The sequence below is a fragment of the Erythrolamprus reginae genome, chromosome 6, assembly GCF_031021105.1.
Source record: "Erythrolamprus reginae isolate rEryReg1 chromosome 6, rEryReg1.hap1, whole genome shotgun sequence".
Taxonomy (NCBI): Eukaryota; Metazoa; Chordata; class Lepidosauria; order Squamata; family Dipsadidae; genus Erythrolamprus; species Erythrolamprus reginae.
In genome coordinates, this window is record NC_091955.1 from 42,327,018 (window position 1) to 42,353,511 (window position 26,494).

The 26,494-nt window shown below is 46.0% G+C and overlaps 1 protein-coding gene across 2 annotated transcripts in view; it reads left to right on the top strand.

Moving 5' to 3' along the window:
- SRGAP1 (SLIT-ROBO Rho GTPase activating protein 1) overlaps nucleotides 1-26,494 on the top strand; it is a 214,757-nt gene that overhangs the window by 165,046 nt on the left and 23,217 nt on the right. Inside the window, exons 11-12 of one of the 2 annotated variants that reach the window (XM_070755623.1) lie at nucleotides 5,745-5,772; nucleotides 7,095-7,128. In XM_070755623.1, the coding sequence (XP_070611724.1) occupies nucleotides 5,745-5,772; nucleotides 7,095-7,128 (62 nt within the window). The remainder of the gene's footprint in view (nucleotides 1-5,744; nucleotides 5,773-7,094; nucleotides 7,129-26,494) is intronic. The other variant, XM_070755624.1, reaches the window with a different exon arrangement.

The window sequence follows — 26,494 nt, forward strand, 5'->3', positions numbered from 1 at the left end:
ATTTTTGCAGTAAAGGTATTAAACCGCTAATAGTCAGTATGAAATAGAAAAGGAGAATTAGCCATCCCATGGTGCAAGACCATTTAGTGTCTAATTAACTGTGTGGATTGATTTATATTGTAATTCCTAAGAGTCAAGATATTTCTCACTTAACAACATTACTTTGCATCTTCTGCTGTAGTATTTATTAACTACATTCCTTTAGGCTCAAACAATGCCTCATAATGAGTAGAATTCATTATAAACTTTCTGGGCAAAAGCATGGAGCTGGCACTTTCTTCATTATATTACTGAGAAAGCACGTCTTTCATCCCAAATGTGTTCCAGCAGAGTAATTGCAGCAGAGGTGGAGTAACGACACGGACACAAATAGCTGGATTTAAAATGGGTCATTTTATTAATTAAATTTGCATAATTTATTCATTAAATTAGCATAAATTTAACTATAACCCTAAACAAGGACCCGCAGGGTCAAACAATTGCTTCCGGGGCGGAAAGTGACGTCAGAAAAACTTCCGCCCTCACCTGGATCTCTGCCATGCACCTGCATGTGGGAGGTCTCGCCGTCTAACCCCTACAAGGGGAAAGAAAATGGGCGTGACCTAAAGACAGGTTCCCCCAATTGCTCAGGTCGGGTAGCCACCATGAGCCTTTGGAGAGAACCTGTGAATCATCCCCAAAGATGCCCAACGGAGAACACGCAGTTGCTAAACACCACCCAGTTTTCCGCCCCTAACCTGCCAAGGAGTGGGGGTCAGATCTCTATCTTGGCACCCCGACTCCCCCCTCTAACTGCACCAGCTCGCGCAGTGACCGCTGCAGGTCCTGTAAGAAGATGGTGTTCCCCCGTTCTGACAGGTGAACACCGTCAGCCCAGTAAAGCCACGGCTGATCTATGGTGAAGTTGGGATGGGAAACCACTACCCCACCCAACTTGCTAACCAGCCTACCCATAGCCTTAGTCACCCTTCCTGACCCTGTGAGTGGCCCTAAGGGAAATGCCGTCCCCAAACGATCCTCGGGAGGATCTCAGACCAGACCACTTGCATGGTTGGCCAAGCTTTGCGAAGAATACGCAAGTCTTCACGGGCGTGGCAAGGCAGTGCCAGACCCCCAAGCACACACAGGTCATTGCCACCGAGGTGCAAGACCGACCACCTGGGCGCGACACCTCTTGTGCCGCCCTCCCAGGAGCAGCAGGAGAAACCCCTCTCTTTGCAGGCCTCCTTCTCCCATCCAGACGATGCTGACCCACCAGACCCAAAGACAGCCAGGTCCCCATAGCGGTTCTTGCTGCAAAGCGGCCAGCCCAAAAGACCACTGTGGCCACACAGCAATGCCGTCGGTCTCGCCCTGGTGGGACCATCTAGAAGAGGGCAGAGAAAGGTTCCCTAGCCTGACATCCTATCCTATTACTGCAACTGGCCGTTCATAACCTAGATAGGCCGCTGACCACCAGACAATGCAGCACTGGCAGCAGCACCGCTACGGAACGAATGCGTTCCATATCCGGCGGGGTCAAGGCCAATCCTGACTAGAGCCCCAGTCATTAAAACCCAGAATTGGTAGCGGGTAAGCAGGGTACCATCCTAGTGTCTAAAAGGTACCCCAGCCCCACACCCCTAAGAATGCAAAATTAGAAAGAGCTGCCACCGGGCACGCAGACTGATCGGTGGCTGCCGCCAACTCTATCCTGACACCCCTACCGAACTGGCCAGTTTTATATTGTCTCACCGATGGGGAGACCCCGCCCTGCCTAAAATACAGGTCAGAAAACCGAGGAGCACGGAGGGACCTGTCGCCCTGAGGAAGCTAAAGCCTAGCTGACCCGAAGGGCCCCAAAAACATCCCACTGGCCGCCGCTTGCAAAAAAGGGGGGCCTCGCACAGAAATGCACATAGGCTGTCCCCACCATGATTAATAAAAGACAGCTGCTGTACAGTTAACGCCTGTAAACTGTCCGATGGGGGCGCAGGACGCTCCCTAACCCAACCTCCCAGCATCTTCCGAATACGGAAGATGCAAGAAGAGTCCGGAAAACCACTAGCCTGACACAGAAAGGCCAGGCCAGCAACCTGGACCTAACAGACCTAACTAAAAAGCCGGGCATATGGGGAGGAGCCGGAATGCTGACTTAATGTTGCATGTACCGATAAGGCTCACACCCCACACTTCCTAACTGTGGCCACCGCCGCATCAAAAGACGCATAGCGAACTGAGCAAAGCTCGTCAGGAATGAAATCATTCACTGATTCACCCCTCGGGAAAGACAAGTGGCGACTCAACCTAAATTCACCACTTGTCCCTCTTGGGAGCCACCCCCAAGGGGGAAACCCGAAGAGCTGGCGAGGGCGGGCACAGGAAAGATCCCAGCACCCCTGCCCTCGGCCACCACCTTCTGAATTATAGCCCTAACAATGTCTTCATGACCTAAAGTTGTCGGACGTGAAGGCCTTCCTAGGCCCCCATATGGGCTCCTGAATGCCTCGGTAAAACCCTGCAAGAGGGCAGCCGCCCTCCTACAAGGACAATACTCCTTAAACAACTCCTCGAGAACTCCCCGCTTAACTGGGCCGGGCCCCTCTTCCCCCAGCAGGCGGGGGCCGTTTAACTGGCCCTGCCCCATCCTTCCTATCCTTAACCCCCTTTGGGTTTGATACAAGTGCTGGTGGCATGGTAGCCCCCACAGTTCCCACATGTGTGTCTGTAATCTGCAGAAGGGACGAAAACACACTCTTTTGGCCGCAAAATCCTGACATATAGGGGCAGCTTTCGCTGCACCCTCCCCCCACTGCCTGAGCTGCCGCTCATCCTCCATATAGTGACCACTAACCCGTGCAGCAGCCTCCCCCAGCCCGAGACATGTGGGTTGCATTAAGCCATAAATCGGGGACAACCACATCCCAAGGGAGCGTGCGCTCAAATGCCGCCCGCATCCTAAAGGCCTCATCGTAGTGGCGCCACGCCGTGCCCTTGTAGTCAAAATGAGCACGGGCAATCAGGTCAATATATCTGAACATAGAGGGAGCCCGAGCTGGCTCCCTCTGAGTCACCACTGAAGCATATGTCAGGTATGCATACAGCCATGAGCTGAAGCACCTGCTAACCCTGACCTTCTTGGGCTGATTTACCTTCACCTCATCTTCTTTCCCCTTTTTAGGAACTTCCCTATTGAGGAGGGAGAAAATATCTACATACTCCCCTTTCCAAATACGTTCCCTGACAGTGGGATGGAGGTGACAACTCAAAGGCGTGGAGGGTAACCCCCACGGGATGGCCGCTGCTCTCACAGCGGCCAAAGGATCTAAGACCACGGGAGTCCCTACAGTTGCCTCCCCCGACCCTGATGAGGGCATGGACACCGTCAAAGGGGCCTGTGTCACTGCAGTAGCAGTGGGGAAAGCCCAAACCTGACTACAGGTGATGGCTGAATTACCCCCCAAGTTGACCCCACTCCCAGAACTCGGTGGCACAAAGGCCTGACTGGTCAAAGGGAGGAGCAGTAAAAGTGTTGGGTGTGGTGCGATCTCACCTGCCCCCAAAGGGGTAGAAGCCATCCATGTGGACCCAGCTCCTACTGAGCTGGGTGACGCTGTCATCTGCCTGGTCTGGGCTGCTGGTTCACCTGGTGGCCTGCCAAGGGCTGCTGGAGCTGAGGGAATGGTGCCACCTGGCCCGTACACTGCTCTCCAGCGGGCATCCAGATCATCCAGCCTCTTCGATGATCCTGGACCAAAAATGAGCAGGCATGTTAGACTCATGAACAGGGGGGACCCCTCATTCTGCCCCCCCTCCTGGCCCCTACTTGGGTGTCCTCTTGACCTAAACGGGCCCGGGCTGTGGGCCTTGAGGCCCTTCTGGCCGAGCCCCAGACTCCATTGATGGTGAAATAAGCTTCTGCATTTTAGGAGCCATCAGAGTCAGATAAAATCCCTTAAAAGAAAAGGCTGATAAGCTCAAATGGTGATGATGCCCCGATAACCCAATAAGAGTATTGGGTAGGAAAAAGCTCACCCCTGGGTTCCCAAGGCCTGAGGGCTAGAAGGCCTCACCAGGCCCGCAAGGCCGCACCCCCCCGAACCTGGCCACCCGGGCCAAAAGGGAGGAAAACACCTGCCCCCAGAGGGGTAAGGCCCCTGCCCAGGAAGATTCTCCCCCCCCCCTGTGACCACTGGGGGGGTCCAGCAAGCTCTCCGCCCCCCCCCCCCCGCGACTCCAAAACAGATCGAATTTGCAGCCTCCCCAGAATGGTCGACGCCACGAGGCTGCAGTTGAAATGGCTGCCAGGCAAAGAGCGAACCCCAGCCGGGTGTTCGCTCTGTCATCGTGGGACGAAAAGGAGGCCCCAAGCCTGCACAGCCCTTTTTATAGGGCTGGCAGGCTCCGCCCCCGACGACGTCATCGGCCAGGAAATGGCCGAGATCTCACGAAATCTCGCGAGATCTCGGCCCCCAAGATGGCGGCTACGCCGGAGGTCGTGTCTCCCTGGCCCTGCAGCAAAACAGGCCGGAGAGTGAAGCACCAGCCAGGTATGCTTCTAACAGTGGGATTTCATGCATTGTTATGAATCACAGATAATCTCTTTCATATTTTAAATGGGATTTATAATCATGCTATTCCAGATATGCAAAAATCAAGTTTAAAAGAAAAATGTTATTACCCACAGAATTTAATTTTAACTGTATTGTCTGCCAATGTGTCATGATTTCTGTACAGGGATACCTACTATTTTGCAGTTTTAAGATCATCTTATATAATTTTTTAAAAAAATTTAAATTGCTATTTTTAAAACCAGCTCATTAGTCTTAAAATATGATTAAAGTATTATATATGATTGTATTTCTTGTTTCCTCTTTTACACAACCAGAATTATATTTATGGAAATTGTGTTGTGAAACAAAATCTAAGTAATCATTTATGAAAAACAGCAATCAGTGCTGTTATAGGAACTTATATGAGTAGTGCTAAATAATAGTATAGTTAAGTGTCAGATAAACTACCGGTATAACTAAATCATGCCATTATTATATTATAATAATAATGTATATGTCTGTTTGCAAAAAATGAATTCTTTCCCCATCAAACTACCAGAATTGTGTTTTTTGAATACAATTTGGACCCCCAATTTTTTATTTGGTAAACTACTATAGTAGAAATTTATTTTGTTTTTGTTGTCTTAATTTCTACAGATTATCCATTTTTGACAGTTGGTGTACAACAAACTGTCTACTTATTTCAGAGGGGCTTTTGCAGAATTGCTAAGTTATACATAATTGAAATGTATGAAGGATATATAGAACTTTATTGGGCTCAAATAAAGTCATATATCTTTTTGTGGCATCATTAAATATTTACTTTCCTAAGAATAGATACATCCTAAATTATTTTTAACTCATGAAAGCAATATGTTCATTCCCCAAAGCATACCGGCAAGCTTTTCTCTTTCTGTGAATAATTCATTATGTATGCATGCAGAGACTGGTACTCCTGGTTCAAATTTTGTTTTGCTTCACTTAATAGCATAAATATTATTTATTCTGCATAAGAAACAATGTTTTAAAATTCTCTGTAGTAGGAAACTATTTTTCTTGTATGTAAGCATACTTCTTGTGAAATAAATATGAACAGTTACATTATAAATAATTGAGGATTGAAAATCTGGTTAGCACACGTGTTGTACAGTTATACAAGAAATATCCTTCTGGTTCCGTTAGTTTTCAGATTATATTTATCTTATCCTTTAGGTCATAGGGCAGAATATATGACTACAAGGTAAGTTGTTAAATATACCCTCATAAAGTTTATTTTATGGAAAGTTCTAAAATAGGAGAATTATGTTTCAGAAAGACTTAATGTATTCCTTTTTAAAAAGAAAAATGAAAGAAACTTGAAGAATAGGACATTAAACCCTCCAGATTATAATCACATCTCCAATAATTTTCCAATGGGTCTCAATGCCTTCCCCTGGAAAGAAAAATTGTGGGCCCTTCTTCAAAATACCATTTTAATGGCCTGCTAATAATCCATTGAAAGGCTATCATTTTGTATTCTAGCTTTTGATATTTTTGCAAGTTCTTTTTAAAGCAATTCATGATTTGTGTTTTTTAAAAAGGTATTGGGAGATTTATTCTAGCATAATTGATTTACCCCAAAGACTTTTTCCTATAAAAATTCCTTGGACATTTTCTTCCCCCAAACCTACCAAAACTTCATTCATGCTTTTACCATCACATTGTATGATTGTTTTAGTTGTAAACTCTACCTTCGATTACTTTCACATCTGTGATTGCTCTACTGGACTCAACATGGCCATCAATATCTTATTCAACCCATTTACCCAAAATGAAAAGATCTTCTCTAATGTTAGAACTAAATTTGGGTGTATCCACATTGAAGCTAGTGAAAAATTCTTAGCCTTAGATTGAGTTTTTAATATGGGCAAATAACTCTGCGCAACATAACAAAGAATGTTAACAAAATTTGTAATGCGGAGATTCTCTTTGCCATGATAATTATCAATATTAAAAACTAGTTGTAGAAAAGATTAAGAAAATATTTTCACTATGCATAGAACATGAGACAAGGAAGATAATATATTTGAGCAAAATAGTGCTTGAGAATAAAGCTCTACGATTTTATGTACACATTTGACAATGCATTTGGATAACAAAATTTGACCTCATTCTCTATAATTTCCTTTTTTCCATTGGTTAAGTGTCTTGCTTTATGCAGATTGTTTTATACTATATGTATGTTCTTATCATCAAGTGTTGTACCACATGATTCTTGACAAATGTATCTTTTTCTTTTATGTACATTGACAAATTCCTTGTGTGTCCAATCACACTTGGCCAATAACGAATTCTATCCTATCCTATCCTATTCTATTCTTATAATGTCCTGATTAAATTCACAGGGAAGATTACGGTACATCCAATCATTATTAAGCTACTCTGGTTCTAAGAACCCAGTATAGTATTTGTTTTTATTTTCTAAGGATTCTTTAAGCTTCATAAATAGCTATATTTTGTGATTTTCGTATTTACATTCTTCATCCTGTTTTTATGTATTTTATTTCTAATTGTATTTTACAGCAGAGGACGAAGAAACTCACACGCCAGATATCAGGTATAGTTCTAACTCATTAATATTGTTTTGTTTGGGGTTTTTTTAATTACCAATTTTTGGGAACTGTTTGAATTCAGCAATGAGAAAACTATACAAGTATCTTTTAACATTTTTAATGATTCAAATATTCTCCACCTAGCATATTTGTAACCTCCATTTTATTCAACAAGAGATATAGAGACAGCACTTACATTGTAAGAAATGAACACATAAAATGACACACTTGTTATGGCTTTTTGTGTAACAATCCTACCTATATTCACCTGTGAAAATTTATTTATTTATTTATTTATTTATTAGATTTGTAGGCCGCCCCTCTCCGTAGACTCAGGGTGGCTAACAACAATAATAAGACAATATAAACAAATCTAATATTTAAGTTAATTTAAAAAACCCTAATTTAAGAGACCAATCATACATACAGACATACCATGCATAAATTTTATAAGCCAAGGGGGAAGGGAATGTCTCAGTTCCCCCATGCCTGATGACAGAGGTGGGCTTTAAGGAGCTTACGAAAGGCAAGGAGAGTGGGGGAAACTCTGATATCTGGGGGGAGCTGGTTCCAGAGGGTTGGGGCTGCGACAGAGAAGGTTGTTCCCCTGGGTCCCGCCAAATGGCATTGTTTAGTCGACGGGACCCAGAGAAGGCCAACTCTGTGGGACCTAACTGGTCGCTGGGATTCGTGTGGCAGAAGGCGGTCCCAAAGGTATTCTGGTCCGATGCCATGAAGGGCTTTATAGGTCATAACCAACACTTTGAATTGTGACCGGAAACCGATCGGCAACCAATGCAGACTGCGGAGTGTTGGTGTGACATGGGCATATTTAGGAAAGCCCATGATGGCTCTCGCAGCTGCATTCTGCACGATCTGAAGTTTCCGAAAACTTTTCAAAGGTAGCCCCATGTAGAGAGCGTTACAGTAGTTGAGCCTTGAGGTGATGAGGGCATGAGTGACTGTGAGCAGTGACTCCCAGTCCAAGTAGGGCCACAACTGGGCAAACACCCCCCTCGCCACAGCTGAAAGATGTTTCTCTAATGTGAGCTGTGGATCGAGGAGGACGCCCAAGTTGCGGACCCTCTCTGAGGGGGTTAGTGATTTCCCCCCACAGGGTAATGGACGGACAGATGGGATTGTCCTTGGGAGGCAAAACCCACAACCACTCCATCTTATCAGGGTTGAGCTTGAGTCTGTTGACACCCATCCAGACCCCAACAGCCTCCAGGCATCGGCACATCACTTCTACTGCTTCACTGACTGGACAAGGGGTGGAGATGTAAAGCTGGGTATCATCTGCATACTGATGATACCTCACCCCATGCCCTTGGATGATCTCACCCAGCGGTTTCATGTAGATATTAAATAGTAGGGGGGAGAGGACCGACCACTGAGGTACCCCACAAGGGAGCAACCTAGAGGTCGACCTCTGAACCCCCACTAACACCCACTGCGACTGACCGGAGAGTTAGGAGGAGAACCACTGAAGAACAGTGCCTCCCACTCCCAACTGCTCCAGCCGGCGCAGAAGGATACCATGGTTGATGGTATCGAAAGCCGCTGAGAGGTCAAGAAGCACCAGGACAGAGGATAAACCCCTGTCCTGGGCCCGCCAGAGATCATCCATCAGTGCAACCAAAGCAGTTTCCGTGCTGTAGCCAGGCTTAAATCCTGACTGTTGAGGACCTAGATAATCGGCTTCTTCCAAGGACCGCTGGAGCTGGAGCGCCACCACCTTCTCAACAACCTTCCTCCTAAAGGGAAGGTTGGAGACTGGGCGATAGTTGTTGAGAATGGCTGGATCAAGGGAAGGCTTCTTGAGGAAGGGGCACACAAATGCCTCCTTGTAGGGATGTGGGAAGGACCCCCGCCCCAAGGAAGCGTTGACAATCTCCTGGACCCAGCTCCGTGTCACCACCCTGCTGGCCGAGACCAGCCAGGAGGGACATGGATCCAGTAAACAGGTGGCGGAACTCACACCTCCAATGGCCTTGTCCACTTCATCAGGTGTAACCAGATCAAACTTTTCCTGAACAAGTACAGGCCCCAGTCACCTCAACTGACTCGTTGTCAGTTGACTCTGTTTTCCAATTGGAGTTGAGGTCCGCTTGATCCGAGTGATTTTATCAGCAAAATACGTGTTAAAATCCTCAGCACTACTTTGCAAGGGCTCCCCAACTCCCCCCTGGTTAAGAAGGGAGCGGGTCACCCTGAACAGAGTGGCCAGGAGGAATTCCTCTGATGCAATCAAGGCGGTATGATAAGCGCATCTTGCCCCCTTGAGCGCCACTTTGTAAGTCTTAATGTGAGCTCTTAAAAGTGTTCAATTGGATTCAGACTTACTCTTCCTCCATCGCTTGTCTAGATGTCTCTTCTGGCGTTTCAACTCCGGGAGCTCCTCGTTGAACCATGGAGCTCTACAGGGTCTAGCACGCAGAGAGATCGGAACGGCACAATTCGGTCAAGCGCCTCTGCTGCAGCCTTGTTCCCGGCCTCAGCCAGAGACTCTGCCGAACTGTGGATGAGTGTATCTGGAATAACCCCAAGCGCCTTCTGAAAACCCTCTGGATCCATCAGGCATCTGGGGCGAAACAACCTAATCGGTTCCGCCTCCCTGCGGGGAAGGATTGGAGCCAGGAAGTCAAGCAGCAGTAGAAAATGGTCCGACCATGACAAAGGCAACACTTCTAAGTCCCTTAGTCTCAGACCATTACTCAATTGTTCAGAGAGGAATACCATGTCGGGTGCGTGCCCCCCCCATGAGTCGGACCCTGTATTACTTGGGTCAGGTCCATGGCTGTCATTGTGGCCATGAACTCCTGTGCCAGTCCAGAGGTTTTGCCGAATGATGGCAGGTTAAAGTCCCCCAAGACAATAAGTCTGGGGAACCCCACCGCCAACCCAGCTATCTCCTCGAGTAGCACAGGCAGGGCTTGTGACACACAGCTGGAAGGCAGGTATGTGAGAAACAAGCCCACCTGAACCCCTAAGTCCAACTTCACCAGGAGGGACTTGCAACCTTCAATCTCTGGAGCAACGAGTCTACGTAGGCCAAGGCTCTCGCTGGCCACTCCCCCCCCTTCCCTGGGGTCGAGGCTGATGCCATATCTGAAACCCGGCTGGGCAAATTTCAGACAGAGGAACTCCTCTCTCCGGGCCCAGACAGGTTTCAGTTACACATGCCAGGTCAGCCTCCTCATCCAGGATCAAATCCCGGATGAGGAGAGCTTTATTAACCACCGACCTGGCATTGAGTAGCAGCAGCTTGAGCCCAGGGCCAGAATTACACTCATCACCAGTGCCCAGGGTTGGGTTCACAGAGCCGGAACAAGGGAACATTATTAAACAGCGATCCCTCATTCCCCTGGAATGGCTAGCTCTGTGGCCCCCACCATATCTGCCTCTCCCCAGCAGGACCGGGATATTCCGACCCTCTGCCACCCCAGATATCGGTGCCCCCTCCCCTCCCGCCTCTCTAGTGTCAGGTTGGCTAATTGATCATTCATACCATTTTCATTTGTTTCATCCATACCAAAATCCCACCCAGCCCACCCATAACAATAATTCATTTCATACATATTATCACAGCCACTCCAATAATCCATCCAATTTAAATCCCCCCTCCAATAAATTAAGTAAAATGTTAATAACTAAAAACTCCATATAAAATCCTATTAATAATTAATATAAACATCAAATTACTCTAATACTAAAATAGCAAATTGCATAATAGAATAACATATTAATTATTAAAAATTGGTAAAAATTGTAAAGTGCTAAAATTGTAAGGAAATAATTAAAATCAATTGTCCATCAAGTCAGCAATACAGCACCAGTTCTAAAAGGTGAGTTCTGGGGAAAAGTTTCAATGTTCAGGGAGAGGTTGTAGCATATTGTTCTTCAGGGTCTTTGCTGCCAGCCGCTGCCACTGACTGGCACTCTCAGGTCTTTTTCTGGGTCCACAATCACTTTTGCTCCTCTGCTCTTACAATATTTCCAAGTCTCCAGTCCATCTGCAGTCTTATATATTTTTAGTACAAATTCCATGTAGTCACAGTAGGGCGAGCTTCAATCTCTGTCTCGGTCCTTCCTCCTTCCTTCTCCTTCCCCTCATCAGTTTATTCTTCCACAGGCCCTCCAGCGCTGGGTGCTCCCACCATACAGCTCCTCAGCGTCTCGGGTCCATGTAGTGGGGGCAGGGCAATCACAGGCATTGTTCTTCTCTCGGCCTTCTCCTTCCGGTATTCACTCTCTCCTCCTGTCATCTGTCCTTCAATTGCACACTCGAGATTTATTCAAGGGACCCTCAATTCCAGGAGACCTCCTCCGAAAACCTCCCCCAAAATCTAGGTCGTCCAGGCCGGGTGTTTTTCGGCTGGCTCGGTTGGCTCCCTCTCCCCGGCTGTCACGGTTTTCTGTTCTTCTGTTCGCCGACTCACCCCCGGCAGCATAGCTCAATTGTAAATGGCGGCCGCCATTCTACCGTGTCTCAGCTGATCCGACTCCAGGTGTGTTCGTGGCCAAACAGCTCTTTACCGCCACAAACACCGCTGAATCGAGGATCTCCAGGAGCAGAGACACTTCGCCTCCCCTAAACCTCCAAAACAGGTTTGCTGACTCAAACAAAAAATTCCTATATTTTCAATGTTAAACCGTAGTCCGGTGGAGCTATAGTTCCACCGTCCTTCTTGCTCCCCTATTATCCTATTATCCTGGGGGGTTTTGTCTACAAAAGCAGTTTATAATATCACATAAAATGTTTATTGTATCAGAAAAATAAGTGAAAGTTTTACTTTGTATTTAGATCCTCTGTGGCTTTTTAAAAATTAAAGAATTTGTAAATTATATTTTTAGAATCATTGATTACCAGTGCCAAGATACTTTACACAAATTTGTCAGAAAACGTAGTGTAAGTATAACATTTTATAGAAAATGTTCCTTAAAGTTAATCCAATAGAATTTGATAACTTAATCAAGAGTATCTGTTACACTCATAAGATGGATAGACCTTCCCTTGAAATTGTAAACTCTTTTTGGAAGGTAACCATGGAGTATTTTTCAAAATTCACAAACAGTCACATGAGGAGTAATTGGTTTCTCAGTTCAGGAATGGAATGGAGAACCCTCTACTCCCACAGAGCCCCATATCTCACATTATCTTTCTCTGAAGCAGTGGATAATGAAAGAATAAGAGTAAAATCTTTCATCTCCAAACAGTGGCTGTTGAAAACAAAAGCTTTTAGAACAAAGTACTTTACATAAAACTGATCTCCAGAAGACAAGGAAGCCAGTAGACAATTCTTACTCTTCCTTAATTTCTGTTTAAGACAGCAGGGTGTGGCTTATTTCTAGTCAATTTCTATCCATTGATGAGAGCTCTTTAATCCAGCAATCTTCTTTCCCTGACATAATAGTGAGGTGATTTTTCAGTGATTTCCCACTCTTTCTTACAAGCAGAACAAAAAAGTTATAGAAATCTAAAATTGCTCAACTTCCCATTTCACTAACATATTATTATTTATTTGTTTAAAAGATTTTTGTTGCACTTTTCCTCAAAGAGGTACAGCAGGTTACATGGAGATCTCCTTTGTTTAATTTCCATGACATCCATGGTCTTAGTCTAACGTATTAACCACCATCCATGTGGCAGAATAGAGTTTTGAGGGGAAGATTTGAAAAAGAATAGAAGAGAAAGTAGAAAAAACAGTAAACAAGTGAATCAATTGACAACTTATCTGATAAATAGCAATTTATACCAGCAAAAAGAAACTAGGAAGAAGCATTTCTAATCCTTCAAAGAGATTTCATTTTAATCAACTCACTATAAATGAAAGTTTGATCTTCTTCTGTATTTATTCCAGACTAGTATTAAAGACATTTTACTGAGAATATGTGTGATTCTTGGTTTTTGATTTTATCCAAATTTGTAGGGCTTGACACAAATTCATATATAACAATACTGATATGGGAGAGGGAATGAGAGAAGGAGAAAGGACAATTACATTATTGTACATTACAAAAACATTATTGGACAACAATAATCTGATTTTGAGTCAATTCAGTGATTAGCTATGTGTATACAGTATTCCTTTTTTTTTGTTTAATTTTATTAACTATCTTTCTAAGTGCTTTAAAGGACCAATAGAAATGATACATTTAAAAGAAATAAACTAAAGACCAAAATACATACGATACCAAAAAGTTGTGATATTTCTATCCCATGTTGACATAATATATTCAGGATAAAATATGACAGGTGTTTATTTATTTATTTATTTTATTTGACTTCTATGCCGTCCAATCCCGAAGGACTCAGGGCGGCTTATAACAGTATAAAAATACAAATACAGTACAAGTCAAATATGGAAAATCTAAAACTATAAACCCCAATAAAAACCCATAACTCATTCAATCTAGGCAACACACATACATAACATTCAATGTAATTTGACCATGGCATATGTCAGTTTCATGGCCCGCCATGCCTGGCGGCAAAGCCAGGTCATCATAGCCTTTCGGAAGGCCAGTAGAGTGGGAGCAGTATGGACATTGGGGGAAGTTAGTTTCATAGAGCCAGGGCTGCCAAAGAGAAGGCCCTTCCTTGCAGCCCCACCAACTTCCATTGCTTAGTTGACAGAACCTGGAGGAGGTCAACCTTGTGATCTTTTTGGTCTCTGGGAGGTATGTAGCAGGAGACAGTCCCGTAGATAGTCTGGCCCTAAGCCCTGTAGGGCTTTAAAGGCGATAACAAACACCTTGAATTGTGACCGGAGACTAATTGGTAACCAGTGCAGCTTGCAGAGTGTAGGTATTATATGGGTATAATGAGGTACACCCGTAACAGCTCTCGCAGCTGCATTCTGGACTATTTGCAGTCTCCGAAAACTCTTCAAGGGTAGCCCCATGTAGAGTGCATTGCAATAATCAAGACAGGAGGTGATAAGGGCCTGAGTGACTGTGAGGAAAGGTCCCCCTGGCCACAGCTGAGAGATAGTGATCAAGGCTCAGCTGTGGATCCAGGAGGACACCCAAGTTGCGGACCCTGTCTGAAGCAGTCAAAGTTCCCCTCTCCCCTGAACAACAGAATACAGTGGTACCTTGTGATACGAACCCCTCGTGATACGAACATCTCGAGATACAAACCAGGGGTTCGGAAATTTTTTGCCTCTTGTTACGAACTTTTTCCGGCTTACGAACACGCCGCAATTCGCAAAATGGCGCTCCGCTGGGTGCCGCCACCCGGCTGTCACCTCTTAAAACTTTTCGGGTTCGGGAGGCCGCCGAGAAGCGCCGCCGCCCGGCTGCCCGCCGCCGCCCGGCTGTCACCTTCTGAAACAGCTGGGGGGCTTCTCGGTGTTCTCCCAAATGCTGAACCCAGAAGTTCGGCAAAAGTTCGGGTTCGGGTTCCAGAGGTCGCCGAGAAGCACCCGGCTGTTTCAGAAGGTTAGAGCCGGGCGGCGCCACCTGGCGGAGTGCCGTTTTTACAATCGGCAGCAGCGTTTTCGGCTGATTTGGAGGCTGAAACGGAGGTGGGGAATCCCAATAGGGAATTCCATGGGCGGAGCTTTGATGTCACGAAGATGTCCTTCCTGGTTGGCCGAAACGTGGCCTCCAGGAAGGACGTCTTCATGACGTCAAAGCTCTGCCCATGGAATTTCCTATTGGGATTCCCCACCTCCGTTTCAGCCTCCAGATCAGCCAAAAACGCTGCTACCGATTGCAAAAACGGCACTCCGCTGGGCGGCGACACCCGGCTGTAACTTTCTGAAACAGCCGGGCGCTTCTCGGTGGCCTCCGGAACCTGAACCCGAACCTTTGCCGAACTTCTGGGTTCGGCGTTCGGGAGAACGCCGAGAATGAACCCGAAAAGTTCGGGTTCAGGTTTGGGAGAACGCCGAGAAGCCCCCCGGCTGTTTTAAAAGGTGACAGCTGGGCAGCGGCACCCAGCATAGCGCCATTTTGCAATTTTTTTCCCACTTTGCACGCATTAATCACTTTTACATTGTTTCCTATGGGAAACATTGTTTCGTCTTACGAACTTTTCACCTTACGAACCACCTTCCGGCACCAATTAAGTTCGTAAGACGAGGTATTACTGTATTCTATAGAAGGAATTGCCCTCAGCCAATCAGTCTTGTCTGAGTTGAGCTTGAGTCTGTTGGCTCCCATCCAGACCCTTACAGCTTCCAGGCACCAGCACATCACATCCACCGCTTCACTGAATTGACATGGATGGAGATGTATAAATGGGTATCATCAGCATATTGATGATACTTCATCCCAATGCCAGTGGATGATCTCACCAGTGGCTTCATGTAAATGTTAAATAGTAGGGGGAGAGGACAGACCCCTGCACAAAGTAGGGGCTGAGGGGTGGACCTCTGCCTCCCCAATAACACTGACTGTGAATGACCAGAGAGATAGGATGAGAACCACCATAAAACTATGCCCCCCATTCCCAACCCCTCCAGCCATCGCAGAAGGATACCATGGTCAATGGTATCGAAGGCCACTGAGAGGTCAAGAAGCACCAGAATAGAGGAATAACCTCTATCCCGGACCCACCAGAGATCATCCATCAGCGTGACCAATGCAGTTTCTGTGCTGTGACTGGTCCTGAAACCAGACTGAAAAGGATCCAGATAATTGGCTTCATCCAAGAACCGCCGGAGCTGAAGTGCTACCAGCTTAACAACTTTACCCAAGAAGGGCAGGTTGGAGACTGGCCTGAAGTTCTTCAATTCAGCTGGATCCAGGATCGATTTCTTGAGGATGGGTCGCACAACCCCCCTCCTTCAGCAGCTGTGGAAACAATCGCTCACTCAAGAAAGCATTAATTAATGCCTGGATCCAGCTGCATGCCACCTCCCAACTGTCCAAAACCAGCCAGGAGGGGCACGGGTCCAGTAAGCAGGTGAAGAAACTTACAGCTCCCGTGGCCTTGTCCACCTCATCAGGAATTACCAGGTCAAACTCATCCCAAATAACAGGACTAAGACCTGACCTTGTTGCCTTGGTCTGAATTGCCTAATTGGAGTCCAGCTCATTCTCCATATTAGGAGATGGAGACAATAGACACGTGGGTATTCGCTCATACTAACCAATCACAGGGGCCAAGCCAAGTCTTTAAACCATAGCTAGATCCGCCCTTTTCCCAGATTTTGCTCAGTCCTGGATTAGCATGACATGTGTTGGCTTCTCCCTCATGTTCAGGTGAGAGTATCAACCTTTCCCCTCTATCTCCTTTCTCCAAAATCCTTCTCCACAAGGTGGCTCTCTCAGCAACATTTCCAGATTCCTAAACTCCGCAAACAGTAAGGCAAGCAAAGAAAATCTTTTTAAACCTCCACATCTCTGTTCCTCCATCCCCCCTCCTCCCTCCCTTCCCCCCCTTCCAGAGGCCCTAGGGGGTGGTTTACAGGGATATACGCAGCCTTGGCTTAGATTTATCCCAATAACAAGCTAATTAACATTAGATGGCAAGCGCTTCGCCACCCGTGTCTAAACAGCTGCTGCTCGTTATTTCCTGCTGTGGAGCCGTGACACAGCAATTTAACAGGACTCCATTCAGAGCTCTTTTCTCCTCTCTCCTTGCCTCCCATGTGGCTAGGCTTGCTATAGCCCAAGCTTCAGGACTATTTCTCATCTTGATTGTTTAATTGACCCTAATCTATTCAGGAAAGTTGGGGAGTTGTTCTTGGCTTCACGGAATGTGCATGTGTGATCCCGACAGTCCAGCCCTATGCCCCGAGTCAGTCATCACAGCTTGCTGGACACACATTCACCTTATGGGCCCAAACTAGCTCTTCCCCCTCTTCTTTCATTGATGCAAGAGAACAGAGCTAATCATCTAAGTGTTTTGGGACCCAGATTCCTGCAACCTCTTACTCCTTCTCCCTAGAGAAGTTCTAGGGGAATAGAATACCCAAAATCTCAATAATTGCTTCCAGAGAAAATAGAACCGATAAGCTAGGGTTAAAATGTTCAAAAAAACTGGATAGGCCCTCAGAGGACCAGGATATGGATGAATCTACAGCTCAGGTCACCAGGCCTCAAGCAAGAGTTAGTACTGCAGTGGGCCCTACTAGAGCTGAAAACAAAAGAGATAAGGCCTAAAAAAAATTATGAAAAATCAGCCAAGAGACAAAAGGTCATCTCTATTAATCAACCCAATCCCCTGACAGGGCAGATACAGATAGCCATCCAGGGGAGAACATTTCAGCATTAGATGATCCCAATTTGGATTGGTCCATGGGGCATTTCTGAGACCCAAGAAGTGGGGGGAATCTCCTCCACAGACTTTACCAGATCAAGAACAGGAACCTAGATCATTCCTTCCCCTTCCCCTTCCCAAGCCCCTTCCCAAAATCAGCCTGATTTTCAAGCAATGATTATAGCAGCATTACAAGTGCTGACTTCCCCTGTGCATTCCTTGCATCTTCCATCAACATCCACAGAATTTCAACCTCCTGTTCCTCCCAGGGCTCCAGCAGCACCCTCTAAAAGGCATAGAGTCCATTCCCCCCCTCCTGAGGATACATCCTCAGAGGAGGCAGAGAAGGAAGAGGATGAGGAGGATGAAGAGACCCCCAAAGGAGACCCTTTCTTATGCCTCTCAGATGTTGAAGACACATACAAATCTAACTCCTGAACCTCCAAGTTCAGCTACCATCTTTCCATCTAATTTATTCAAATCCTTACTCCATAAAGCTCGTATAGCTACAGGCTTGGATGATCCTGAAACTGCGTCCACTGCTGGAACATCCAAAGCAGATCCACTTTTCATAGAAGCTAAGCAGGATACAGATGTGATTCTTACTCTGTAATCATTTATGGATGCACTCCTGAAACAATGGAACAAACTTACTCCATTCTCAAAAGACAAAACATTTTTATAATGTGGCATCTCCTCTGGCAGATCTTCTAACAATCCCCAAAGCAAATTAATCTGTAAAAGCTCTATATTCCTCCACAGCCATGCCAGGTGAAGCTGAGGAGGTCATGAAGACAGAAAACCGCAGAATTGAGCATATGCTGAAAAAGATTCATCTTGCAGACACTTGGTCTATAAGGGTCACTTCCACAGCTGCCTTCTATGCCAGGGCAACCCTGATTTGGCTTCATATTCCCCTGACAACCTTCAAACTCAGCAAGACCTTAATATGATTTTTGCCAGAAACCAATTTTTAGCAGATGTTACTTTGCACACCTTGCATTTCTCTGCTAAGTCCATTGCAGCCTCAGTAGTGGCCAGAAGACTAAATTAGCTTAGACTGTGGCAGGCAGGTGCTCGCCAAAAGTGGCAACTTGCCATGACCCCTCTCAAAAGGAAGAGACTATTCAAAGATGATCTGGATCCTCTACTCACAGAGACCACAGACAAAAAGAAGAGGTCCAACCATCAAGAAGTCAGCTACTAAGTATACTTCTTACCGATGGCCCTTTTGTCAACCAGATCAAGGCTACTCCTTTCAACACTACACAGGTCAGTATAACCCCTGGCCCAGGGCCCAACCTGACCGAGGTGGCAGAGGTAGGCAGGCCAGCGGTCAATCCAGGGGAGGTTCATCCTCTAGGTCTTTTAAGAAGACCAGATGTTAACAGTTCAGATATTCCTATTGGAGCTAAACTAGCTTGGTTCCGAGATGCTTGGCTAACCTCCATTTCAGATCCTTGGGTTCACTTCACAGTCCAATGGGGCTTGTCCCTAGAGTTCTTGTCTCCTCCTCTTCCTTGTTTTCTGTCCTGCTCAGTTCCTAGGAACCTAACAAATCAGGCCCTGATGGAGGAGGCCATTGACCATCTGCTCTCTATCTGAGCCATTCAAAAACTTCCTTCTTCAGAAAAAGATCTATTATGTTTGTGGTTCCCAAATCTTCGGGGGGCTGGAGGGCTATCCTCAATTTTAAAAGGTTAAATCAGTTTATTAGCTATAGACATTTTAAAATGCACGCACTTGCCTCTGTTTTAGCCTCTCCACATTGGTGACTACATGAACTTGACAGAAGTGTATTCACAGAATGTACTTGCGCTTTTGTTATAAAGGTCAACACTTCCAGTATAGAACCATGCCCTTCAGACTGTCTTGAGCGCTGAGGGTCTTTACAAAGCTACTAGGAGCCTTGGCGGCCCATATCAGATCCATTCCCATTCAATGTTACCGTGACAATATTCTAGTGCATGCCCCCTTGAGGGAGCGCACCTTATCGGACCTACAAATCACCATGGATATTTTGCAAGCCCGTGGTTTCTCCATTAATTTTGCTAAGAGTCACCTGGTATCTTCCACTTCAATTTTGCATTTAGGATCCCAAATTGGCACAGTCCAGTATAGAGTTTGCATCTCCCAGGATAGACAGAACAGTATTAGAGAACTAGTCACTCAGATTACAAAAGCTAGGAAAGCTCCCATATCCCAACTTTCATCCTTATTGGGAAAAATTATTTCCTGTATTGACATTACACCCTGGGCCTGTCTCCATGCCAGAGATCTTCAATGGATGCTATTACCATTACAGTAAAATGGCCAGAGCACATCGTCCCAAATCACCCCGGTTCCCCTGACAGTAATCAGGTCCCTCTCTTGGTGGCTCTCTTCAGCCTTCTCCAAAGGAACCCTATTCAAGACACCCTATCAGCTGACCATTACCATGGATGCAGCCTCCTGGGCAGTGGGGTCCACAGACCAAGCATTATGGCCCAGGGCATGTGGACTCCCATGGAAACCCAGCACCCCATAAATTAGCTGGAACTCCAGGCCATTTATCTATTCCACAGCAAGCTATCAGGCCACCACATCCTAGTCCTTATGGATAACATGGCCACCAAAAGCCACATCTGTCATCAAGGAGGCACATGTTCCAAAGCCCTGATGTCATAGTACAAGGTACTAGGCCTTTGGGCAGAGTCACACCTGTTGTCCCTGATGGTGGACCACATCTCAGGGGAGCTCAACCATCAAGTGGACTGGTTGTCCTGCACAACGATTGATCCAGAAGAATGTAAACTACTGCTGTCCCTATTCAGCGAGATTGCTCTCAGGTACGGACCTCCTGTAGTAGACCTCTTTGTGACCGCAGCCAATGCCCAGCTTCCACATTTGTCTCAATATCCATCTCTGGGCGGGGAGATGACCAACACTCTGAGGAGCCCCTGGCCCCCAGGGCTCCTCTACACCTCTCCTCCAATTCCCATTCTACCGGAACTAATCCAGAAGGTTCTTCTCAAACACGCACACATCATCATCATCGCCCCTCACTGGCCAAGGCGCTATTGGTTTGCCAACCTCCAGGCGCTGTCCGCTTGCCCCATTCTGGCGCCTCCCTATTTCAGAGGACATATTGCAAAAAGGAGTATCATATCACCTGGATCTGAAATGGGTCCATCTGACCACTTGGAGGTTGTGCTGAGAGACTTAGAAGCACAGGGCTATGACCAAGATGCAATACTCATGATACAAGCATCCAGAAGACCATCGACCAATAGAAGTTTATTTATTATTTAGATTTGTATGCCGCCCCTCTCCGAAGTTATTCTCATACATGATCAAAATTCTGCAGTTGGTGCGTTTCTGAAGGCCTTTCACCCATCTGTATTCCTATCCTGAAAATTGTCAGATTCCTGATGCAAAGTTTCCATCAAGGTCTATCAGCTAACACCCCTGTCCTCGGTCTTAGCAGGGCCACAGAAGGAACCACTACGTCAGTTTCCAGAGATTCAAGAGCTTCTACTGTAAAAGGGGTATTCAATCTCTGACCACCAGTCATCCATAGATACACAACCTGGGATCTCCCTAGGGTCCTATCAAATTTGACCTCCACTCCATATGAATCCTTAAGGGAAGCATCATTACACCATCTTTCCTTTAAGGTGGCCTTTTTAGTGGCCATAACATCTGCACGTCAAATATCGGATCTTGCAGCCCTGTCAGTGGGAGAAGATCTATGCCGCTTTCACCCCGATAAGGTCGTACTCAGACTCGACCCGACCTTCCTTCCAAAAGTAAACAAATGGTATACCCTAGATGTCACAAGTGCCCTACAAATTTACTTGGAATGCACCAAGTCCTTTCGTAAGTCAGAGTCCCTCTTTGTAGTATTTTATCCTTGATCGCCTGGCACCAAAGTATCCTCTATCATGTTGGGTAGATGGATCAGGAGTACCATATCCAAAGCCTATGAACTTGCTGCTATCCCAACTCCTCGGGGTTTCACAGCTCACTCCACTCACAGTGCAGCTCCATTGGCTGCATGGGCAATGCAAGCTCCACTAGAAGAAATTTGTAGGGCAGCCTCCTGGTCATCCTCTAACTCCTTCATCAGGCATTACAAAATTGACACTCTGATTCAGCCTTTGGCCGGAGGGTCCTTCAAAGAGTAATAGACCATGATCTGTAATGGATCACACCCTGGGGACACCTATTGGGCATATCCCACATGACAGAGACGGTAGTCACCTCCCCCCTTAAAACATTTTCTACACCTTCCTTCCTCTTTCCTGACTGGGAGTCGACCTAGTTGTAAGCCAACAAGTGCCAAGTTTCGGATACACAAAATCTGGTGAAAGGGCGGACCTGGCTGTATTTTAAAGACTTGGCTCAGCCCCTGTGATTGGTTAGGACGAGTGAATACCCACGTGACTACCGTCTCCATCTACATATGAGAAGAGGCATTCAGGTAAGTGTCCAATGCCTATTCTGAATCTGACTTTATCTGCAAGAAACTGAGTAAATTCCTGAGCTCTACCCTGCAAGGGCTCTATCATTTCCACCCTATTCAGGAGGGAATGGGTCATCCTAAACAGGGCGGCTAGACAAGAATCTGCAAATGCAATAAGGGTGGTAATTTATGCTGACTTTGCCACCTCTATTGCCATGAGGCAGGTCTTAATATAGGCTCTTACCTGTGTTCAGTCAGACTCAGAGTTACTGGCCCTCCATGTATGCTCTAGCCATCTCTTTTGGCGTTTCATCTCCCAGAGTTCCTTAGTAAACCAAGGAGATCTCCAGGATCTACTGAGGCCACAAAGGCGCAATCCGGTCCAGAGTCCCCAGTGCGGCCTTATTCTATGCTGCCACTTGGGTCTTGGTGGACTACAGACAAACAAGTTGGGAATTACCCCAAGCTCCCTCTGAAACCAATCCGGGTCCATTAGATGCGTGGAGTGGAACCACCTAATCGCTTCCACCTCCCTGCAGTGGGGGATTGGTTGGTCAAAGTCCAGCCTCAGCAGGGAGTGATCTCAGCAGGGAGTGATCAAATTACTTACGGGATCGCCTTCTGCCGCATAAATCCCAGCAACCAATCAGATCCCACAGAGTTAGCCTTCTCCAGGTCCCATCAATCAGACAATGTCGTTTGGCGGGGCCCTCTGGAATCAGCTCCCTTCATTCGTACTGCCCCTACCCTCCTTGCCTTCCACAAAAGCCTTAAGACCCATCTATGTCGCCAGGCATGGGGCAACTAGTATATGCACCCCCCCCTGTTCTGACCATTAATGTTATGTGTGAGTGTGATTGAGTATATTGACTTTTTTAAATTAATGGGTTTTTAATTTATATTTTTAACTATTTGATTTGTATATGTATTGTTTGCATTGTATGTTGTAAGCCGCCCCGGGTCCCCGGAGAGGGGTGGCATACAAGTCTTTAATAATAATAATAATAATAATAATAATCATCATCATCATCTGACCATGACAAGGGTATTGTGACTTTACCCCTTAAAACCAGATCATTTTTCCAGTGATCCGAGAGAAAAACCAAGTTGAGTGTATATCCCCCTCTCTGAATTACTTGGGTCAGGTCAAAATATCCCTATCCCCTTCACCCCTTCTGCCATGGGGTATCCCCTCCCTTCCAAGGTAGGGGAAACAAAGTTCTTAACGGTCTACCAATCCAAATCAGCCATAGTCATAGAAATCAAAAAAGTCAGAAAATTGAGATAAAAGGGCATTGGCATAGCACCTAATTTCCCAACGTCTCTGTAGAAAACAAAATGTATCAGTTAATTAGATCATATAACTCTCACCCATTTCCTGATAGCAGGAGTCCTCTCAAAGTTGATAGGTTTAGTTTTATCCCTTTGAATATTATAGGAAAGAATAAGAGAACCATAAAGAGGAAAATAATGTGTCTTATATAAAATGTTTCGTTCTTACTGAAATAATGTCAGTAAGTGCACTCTTTTATACTTTATCCATAGAAAATGAATAGTTCAATGTGAGAACAATAAATTCTTATTGGGAGTGAAACTTATAACAGGTAGAATGATGTACTGCGGGCCATTGAAGCTGACTGTAGATCTGTAGGTCAGTGGTTCAAATCTCATCACCGTCTCAAGGTTGACTCAGCTTTCCATCCTTCCGAGGTGGGTAAAATGAGGACCCGGATTGTAGGGGCAATATGCAGGCTCTTTTAAGGAGTGCTATTGCTAACCTGTTGTAAGCCACCCTGAGTCTAAGGAGAAGGGCGACATAATTTTTTTTCAAAATTTCAAATTGTAAATTTTGGATGAATTTACTAAATTGACATTCTTAAAACTACATAATTCAATTTTGTACCATTATAAAACACATTCCACAGTCCTTAATAACACCATCTTTTCTTTTCTTTTTTTTTAAAAAAATTATCTTATGTTTATCCCAAGCATGTTTAAATTCAGTTACGGTGGATTTACCAACCATGTCTGCTGGAAGTTTGTTCCAAACATCTACTACTCTTTCAATAAAATAATATTTTCTCATGTTGCTTCTGATCCTTCCCCCAACTAACTTCATATTGTGCCCCCTTGTTCTTGTGTTCACTTTCCTATTAAAAACACTTCCCTCCTGAACCTTATTTAACCCTTTAACATATTTAAATGTTTTTATCATGTCCCTCCTTTCCTTTCTGTCCTCTAGACCAGTGTTTCCCAACCTTTTTTGAGCCGCGGCACATCATTCATATTTTCAAAATCCTGGGGAACATTGAAAAGGGGGGCCGGGGGGGCGGGCTAAAGAAAAGTTTGGACAAAAAAAAACCCTCTCTCTTCCTCCCTTTCGCTCTATTTCTCCCTCTTTCTTTTCCTTCCTTCCCTTCTTTCTCTCTCTCCATCCCTCTTTCTTTCTTCCTCTCTTTTTTGCTCTCTTTCTCTCTCCCTCCTTCCCTTCCTCTGTGTCTTTCTCTCTCCCTTGCTCTCTCTCTCTCTGTCTCTCTTGCTATCTCTTTCTTGCTTTATTCTCTCTTTCTTGCTCTCTCTCTCTTTCACTGTCTCTTGCTATATGTCTCTTTCTTTCTCTTTGCCTCTCTTGCTATCTCTCTTTCTTTCTCTCTCTTTCTCTCTTTCTCTCTCTCTGTCTCTCTTGCTATGTCTCTCTTTCTTTCTCTTTCTCTCTCTCTCTGCCTCTCTTGCTATGTCTCTCTTTCTCTATCTCTATCTCTCTTTCTCTGCCTCTCTTGCTGTCTCTCTTTCTCGCTCTGTCTCTCTTTCTCTGCCTCTCTTGCTGTCTCTCTTTCTCACTCTGTCTCTCTTTCTCTGCCTCTCTTGCTATATCTCTCTCTCTCTCTCTGCCTCTCTTATATGTCTCTCTCTCTCTCTCAGCTGACTGCAAGCGGGAACCTTGACGGCGGCAACTGGATGTGCTGCTGGACACCGTATATGCCAGGCCCGCAGCGCCAGCATGTACGGTGTCCAGCAGCACATCCAACTGCCACCGTCAGGGCTCCCGCTTGCAGTCATCTGAGAGAGAGAGAGAGAGAGCTCCCTCTCGCCGCCGCCTGGAGCTCCCTCTCACCGCCGCCATCTCCCCGTGACTGCCTGTGGCCGCTGCAGCCACCCCCCCCACTCCCACCACCAGTGCTCTTCTGCCGGGCCCCAAAGGACACTTGCCGCCGACGCCAGGGAAGCTCCAGCTGGGCGGGGCGCTGCCAGTGCCTCTGTCCTGGGGCTCCCACTCGCAGCTGACCCCCGGCTCCTGCCTGATGCCGCGGTTTCTGGCGCTCTCCTGCTGGGCCCCAAAGAAGGAAGGCGGGGAAAAGGCGCGAAGAATGAAGCTCTCTTTCTTCCTGCCTTCCTTCTTTGGGGCCCAGCAGGAGAGCGCCGAAAACTGCAGCATCGAGCAGGAGCCGGGGGACAGCTGCGAGCAGGAGCTCCAGGTCGGCACCGGCAGCGCCCTGCCCAGCTGGAGCTTCCCTAGGAGCTTCGCGGCACACCTGATTGTGTCTCGCGGCACACTAGTGTGCCGCGGCACACCGGTTGGGAAACGCTACTCTAGACTATACAGATTGAGTTCATTAAGTCTTTCCTGATAGCTTTTATGCTTAAGACCTTCCACTATTTTTGTAGCCAGTCTTTGGACCGTTCAATTTTATCAATATCTTTTTGTAGGTGAGGTCTCCAGAACTGAACATAGTATTCCAAATGTGGTCTCACCAGTGCATTATACAGCGGGATCATAATCTCCCTCTTCCTGCTTGTTATACCTCTAGCTATGCAGCCAAGCATTCTACTTGCTTTCCCTGACCACACTGTTCACCCATTTTGAAACTGTCAGAAATCACTACCCCTAAATCCTTCTCTTCTGAAGTTTTTGATAACACAGAACTGCCAATACAATACTCAGATTGATTACTTTTCCCCAAGTGCATTATTTGCCATATTACAGACGCCTCCAGGAATATCAACCCTATTGCACACTTTAGAGTCATCGGCAAATAAGCAGCCCTTCCCTACCAAACCTTCCCTATGTCACTCACAAACATATTAAAAAGAATAGGACCCAGAACAGATCCTTCTTGTAACCAGGCTCTGCTCAGAATACTCGCCATTAACAACAACCCCCTGATATCTACGCTTCAGCCAGCTGCAAATCCACTGAACTATCCAGGGATTAAGTCCAATCTTCACTAGCTTATCTATCAGCTCTTTATGTGGAACTGTATGAAAGACTTCGCTGAAGTTTATATATTTGAACAGGCTTTTCATTACATTTTGCAAATTAGACATTTCATCTTGAACAATTTGATGGCCAGGCCTTTGTGACAAAGGAAAAAGGTGGGGCATTGGTCCCTCAACCAACAATTCTGGATTAATTAAACCTGGCTATGTTTTCCTCAAAATAAGACGGGTTTTATATTCTTTTGGGCCCCAAAATAAGCACCAGGGCTTATTTTCAGGGAGTGTCTTATTTTTTTCCATATACAGAAGGCCTACTTCTTCTTACTTACTTGTGGTGAGGCAGGAAGCCATGCAGCATGTCAGTGCCGCCACTATAAGATGGATGGAAGTGCTCCACATGTTCCGCTCTGGCTTACCTCAGGTCTCCCACAGCCAAGCCACCCATGCCCTTGACACCTACCTCAACTCATGGCCATGGTAACAGCACATTGCT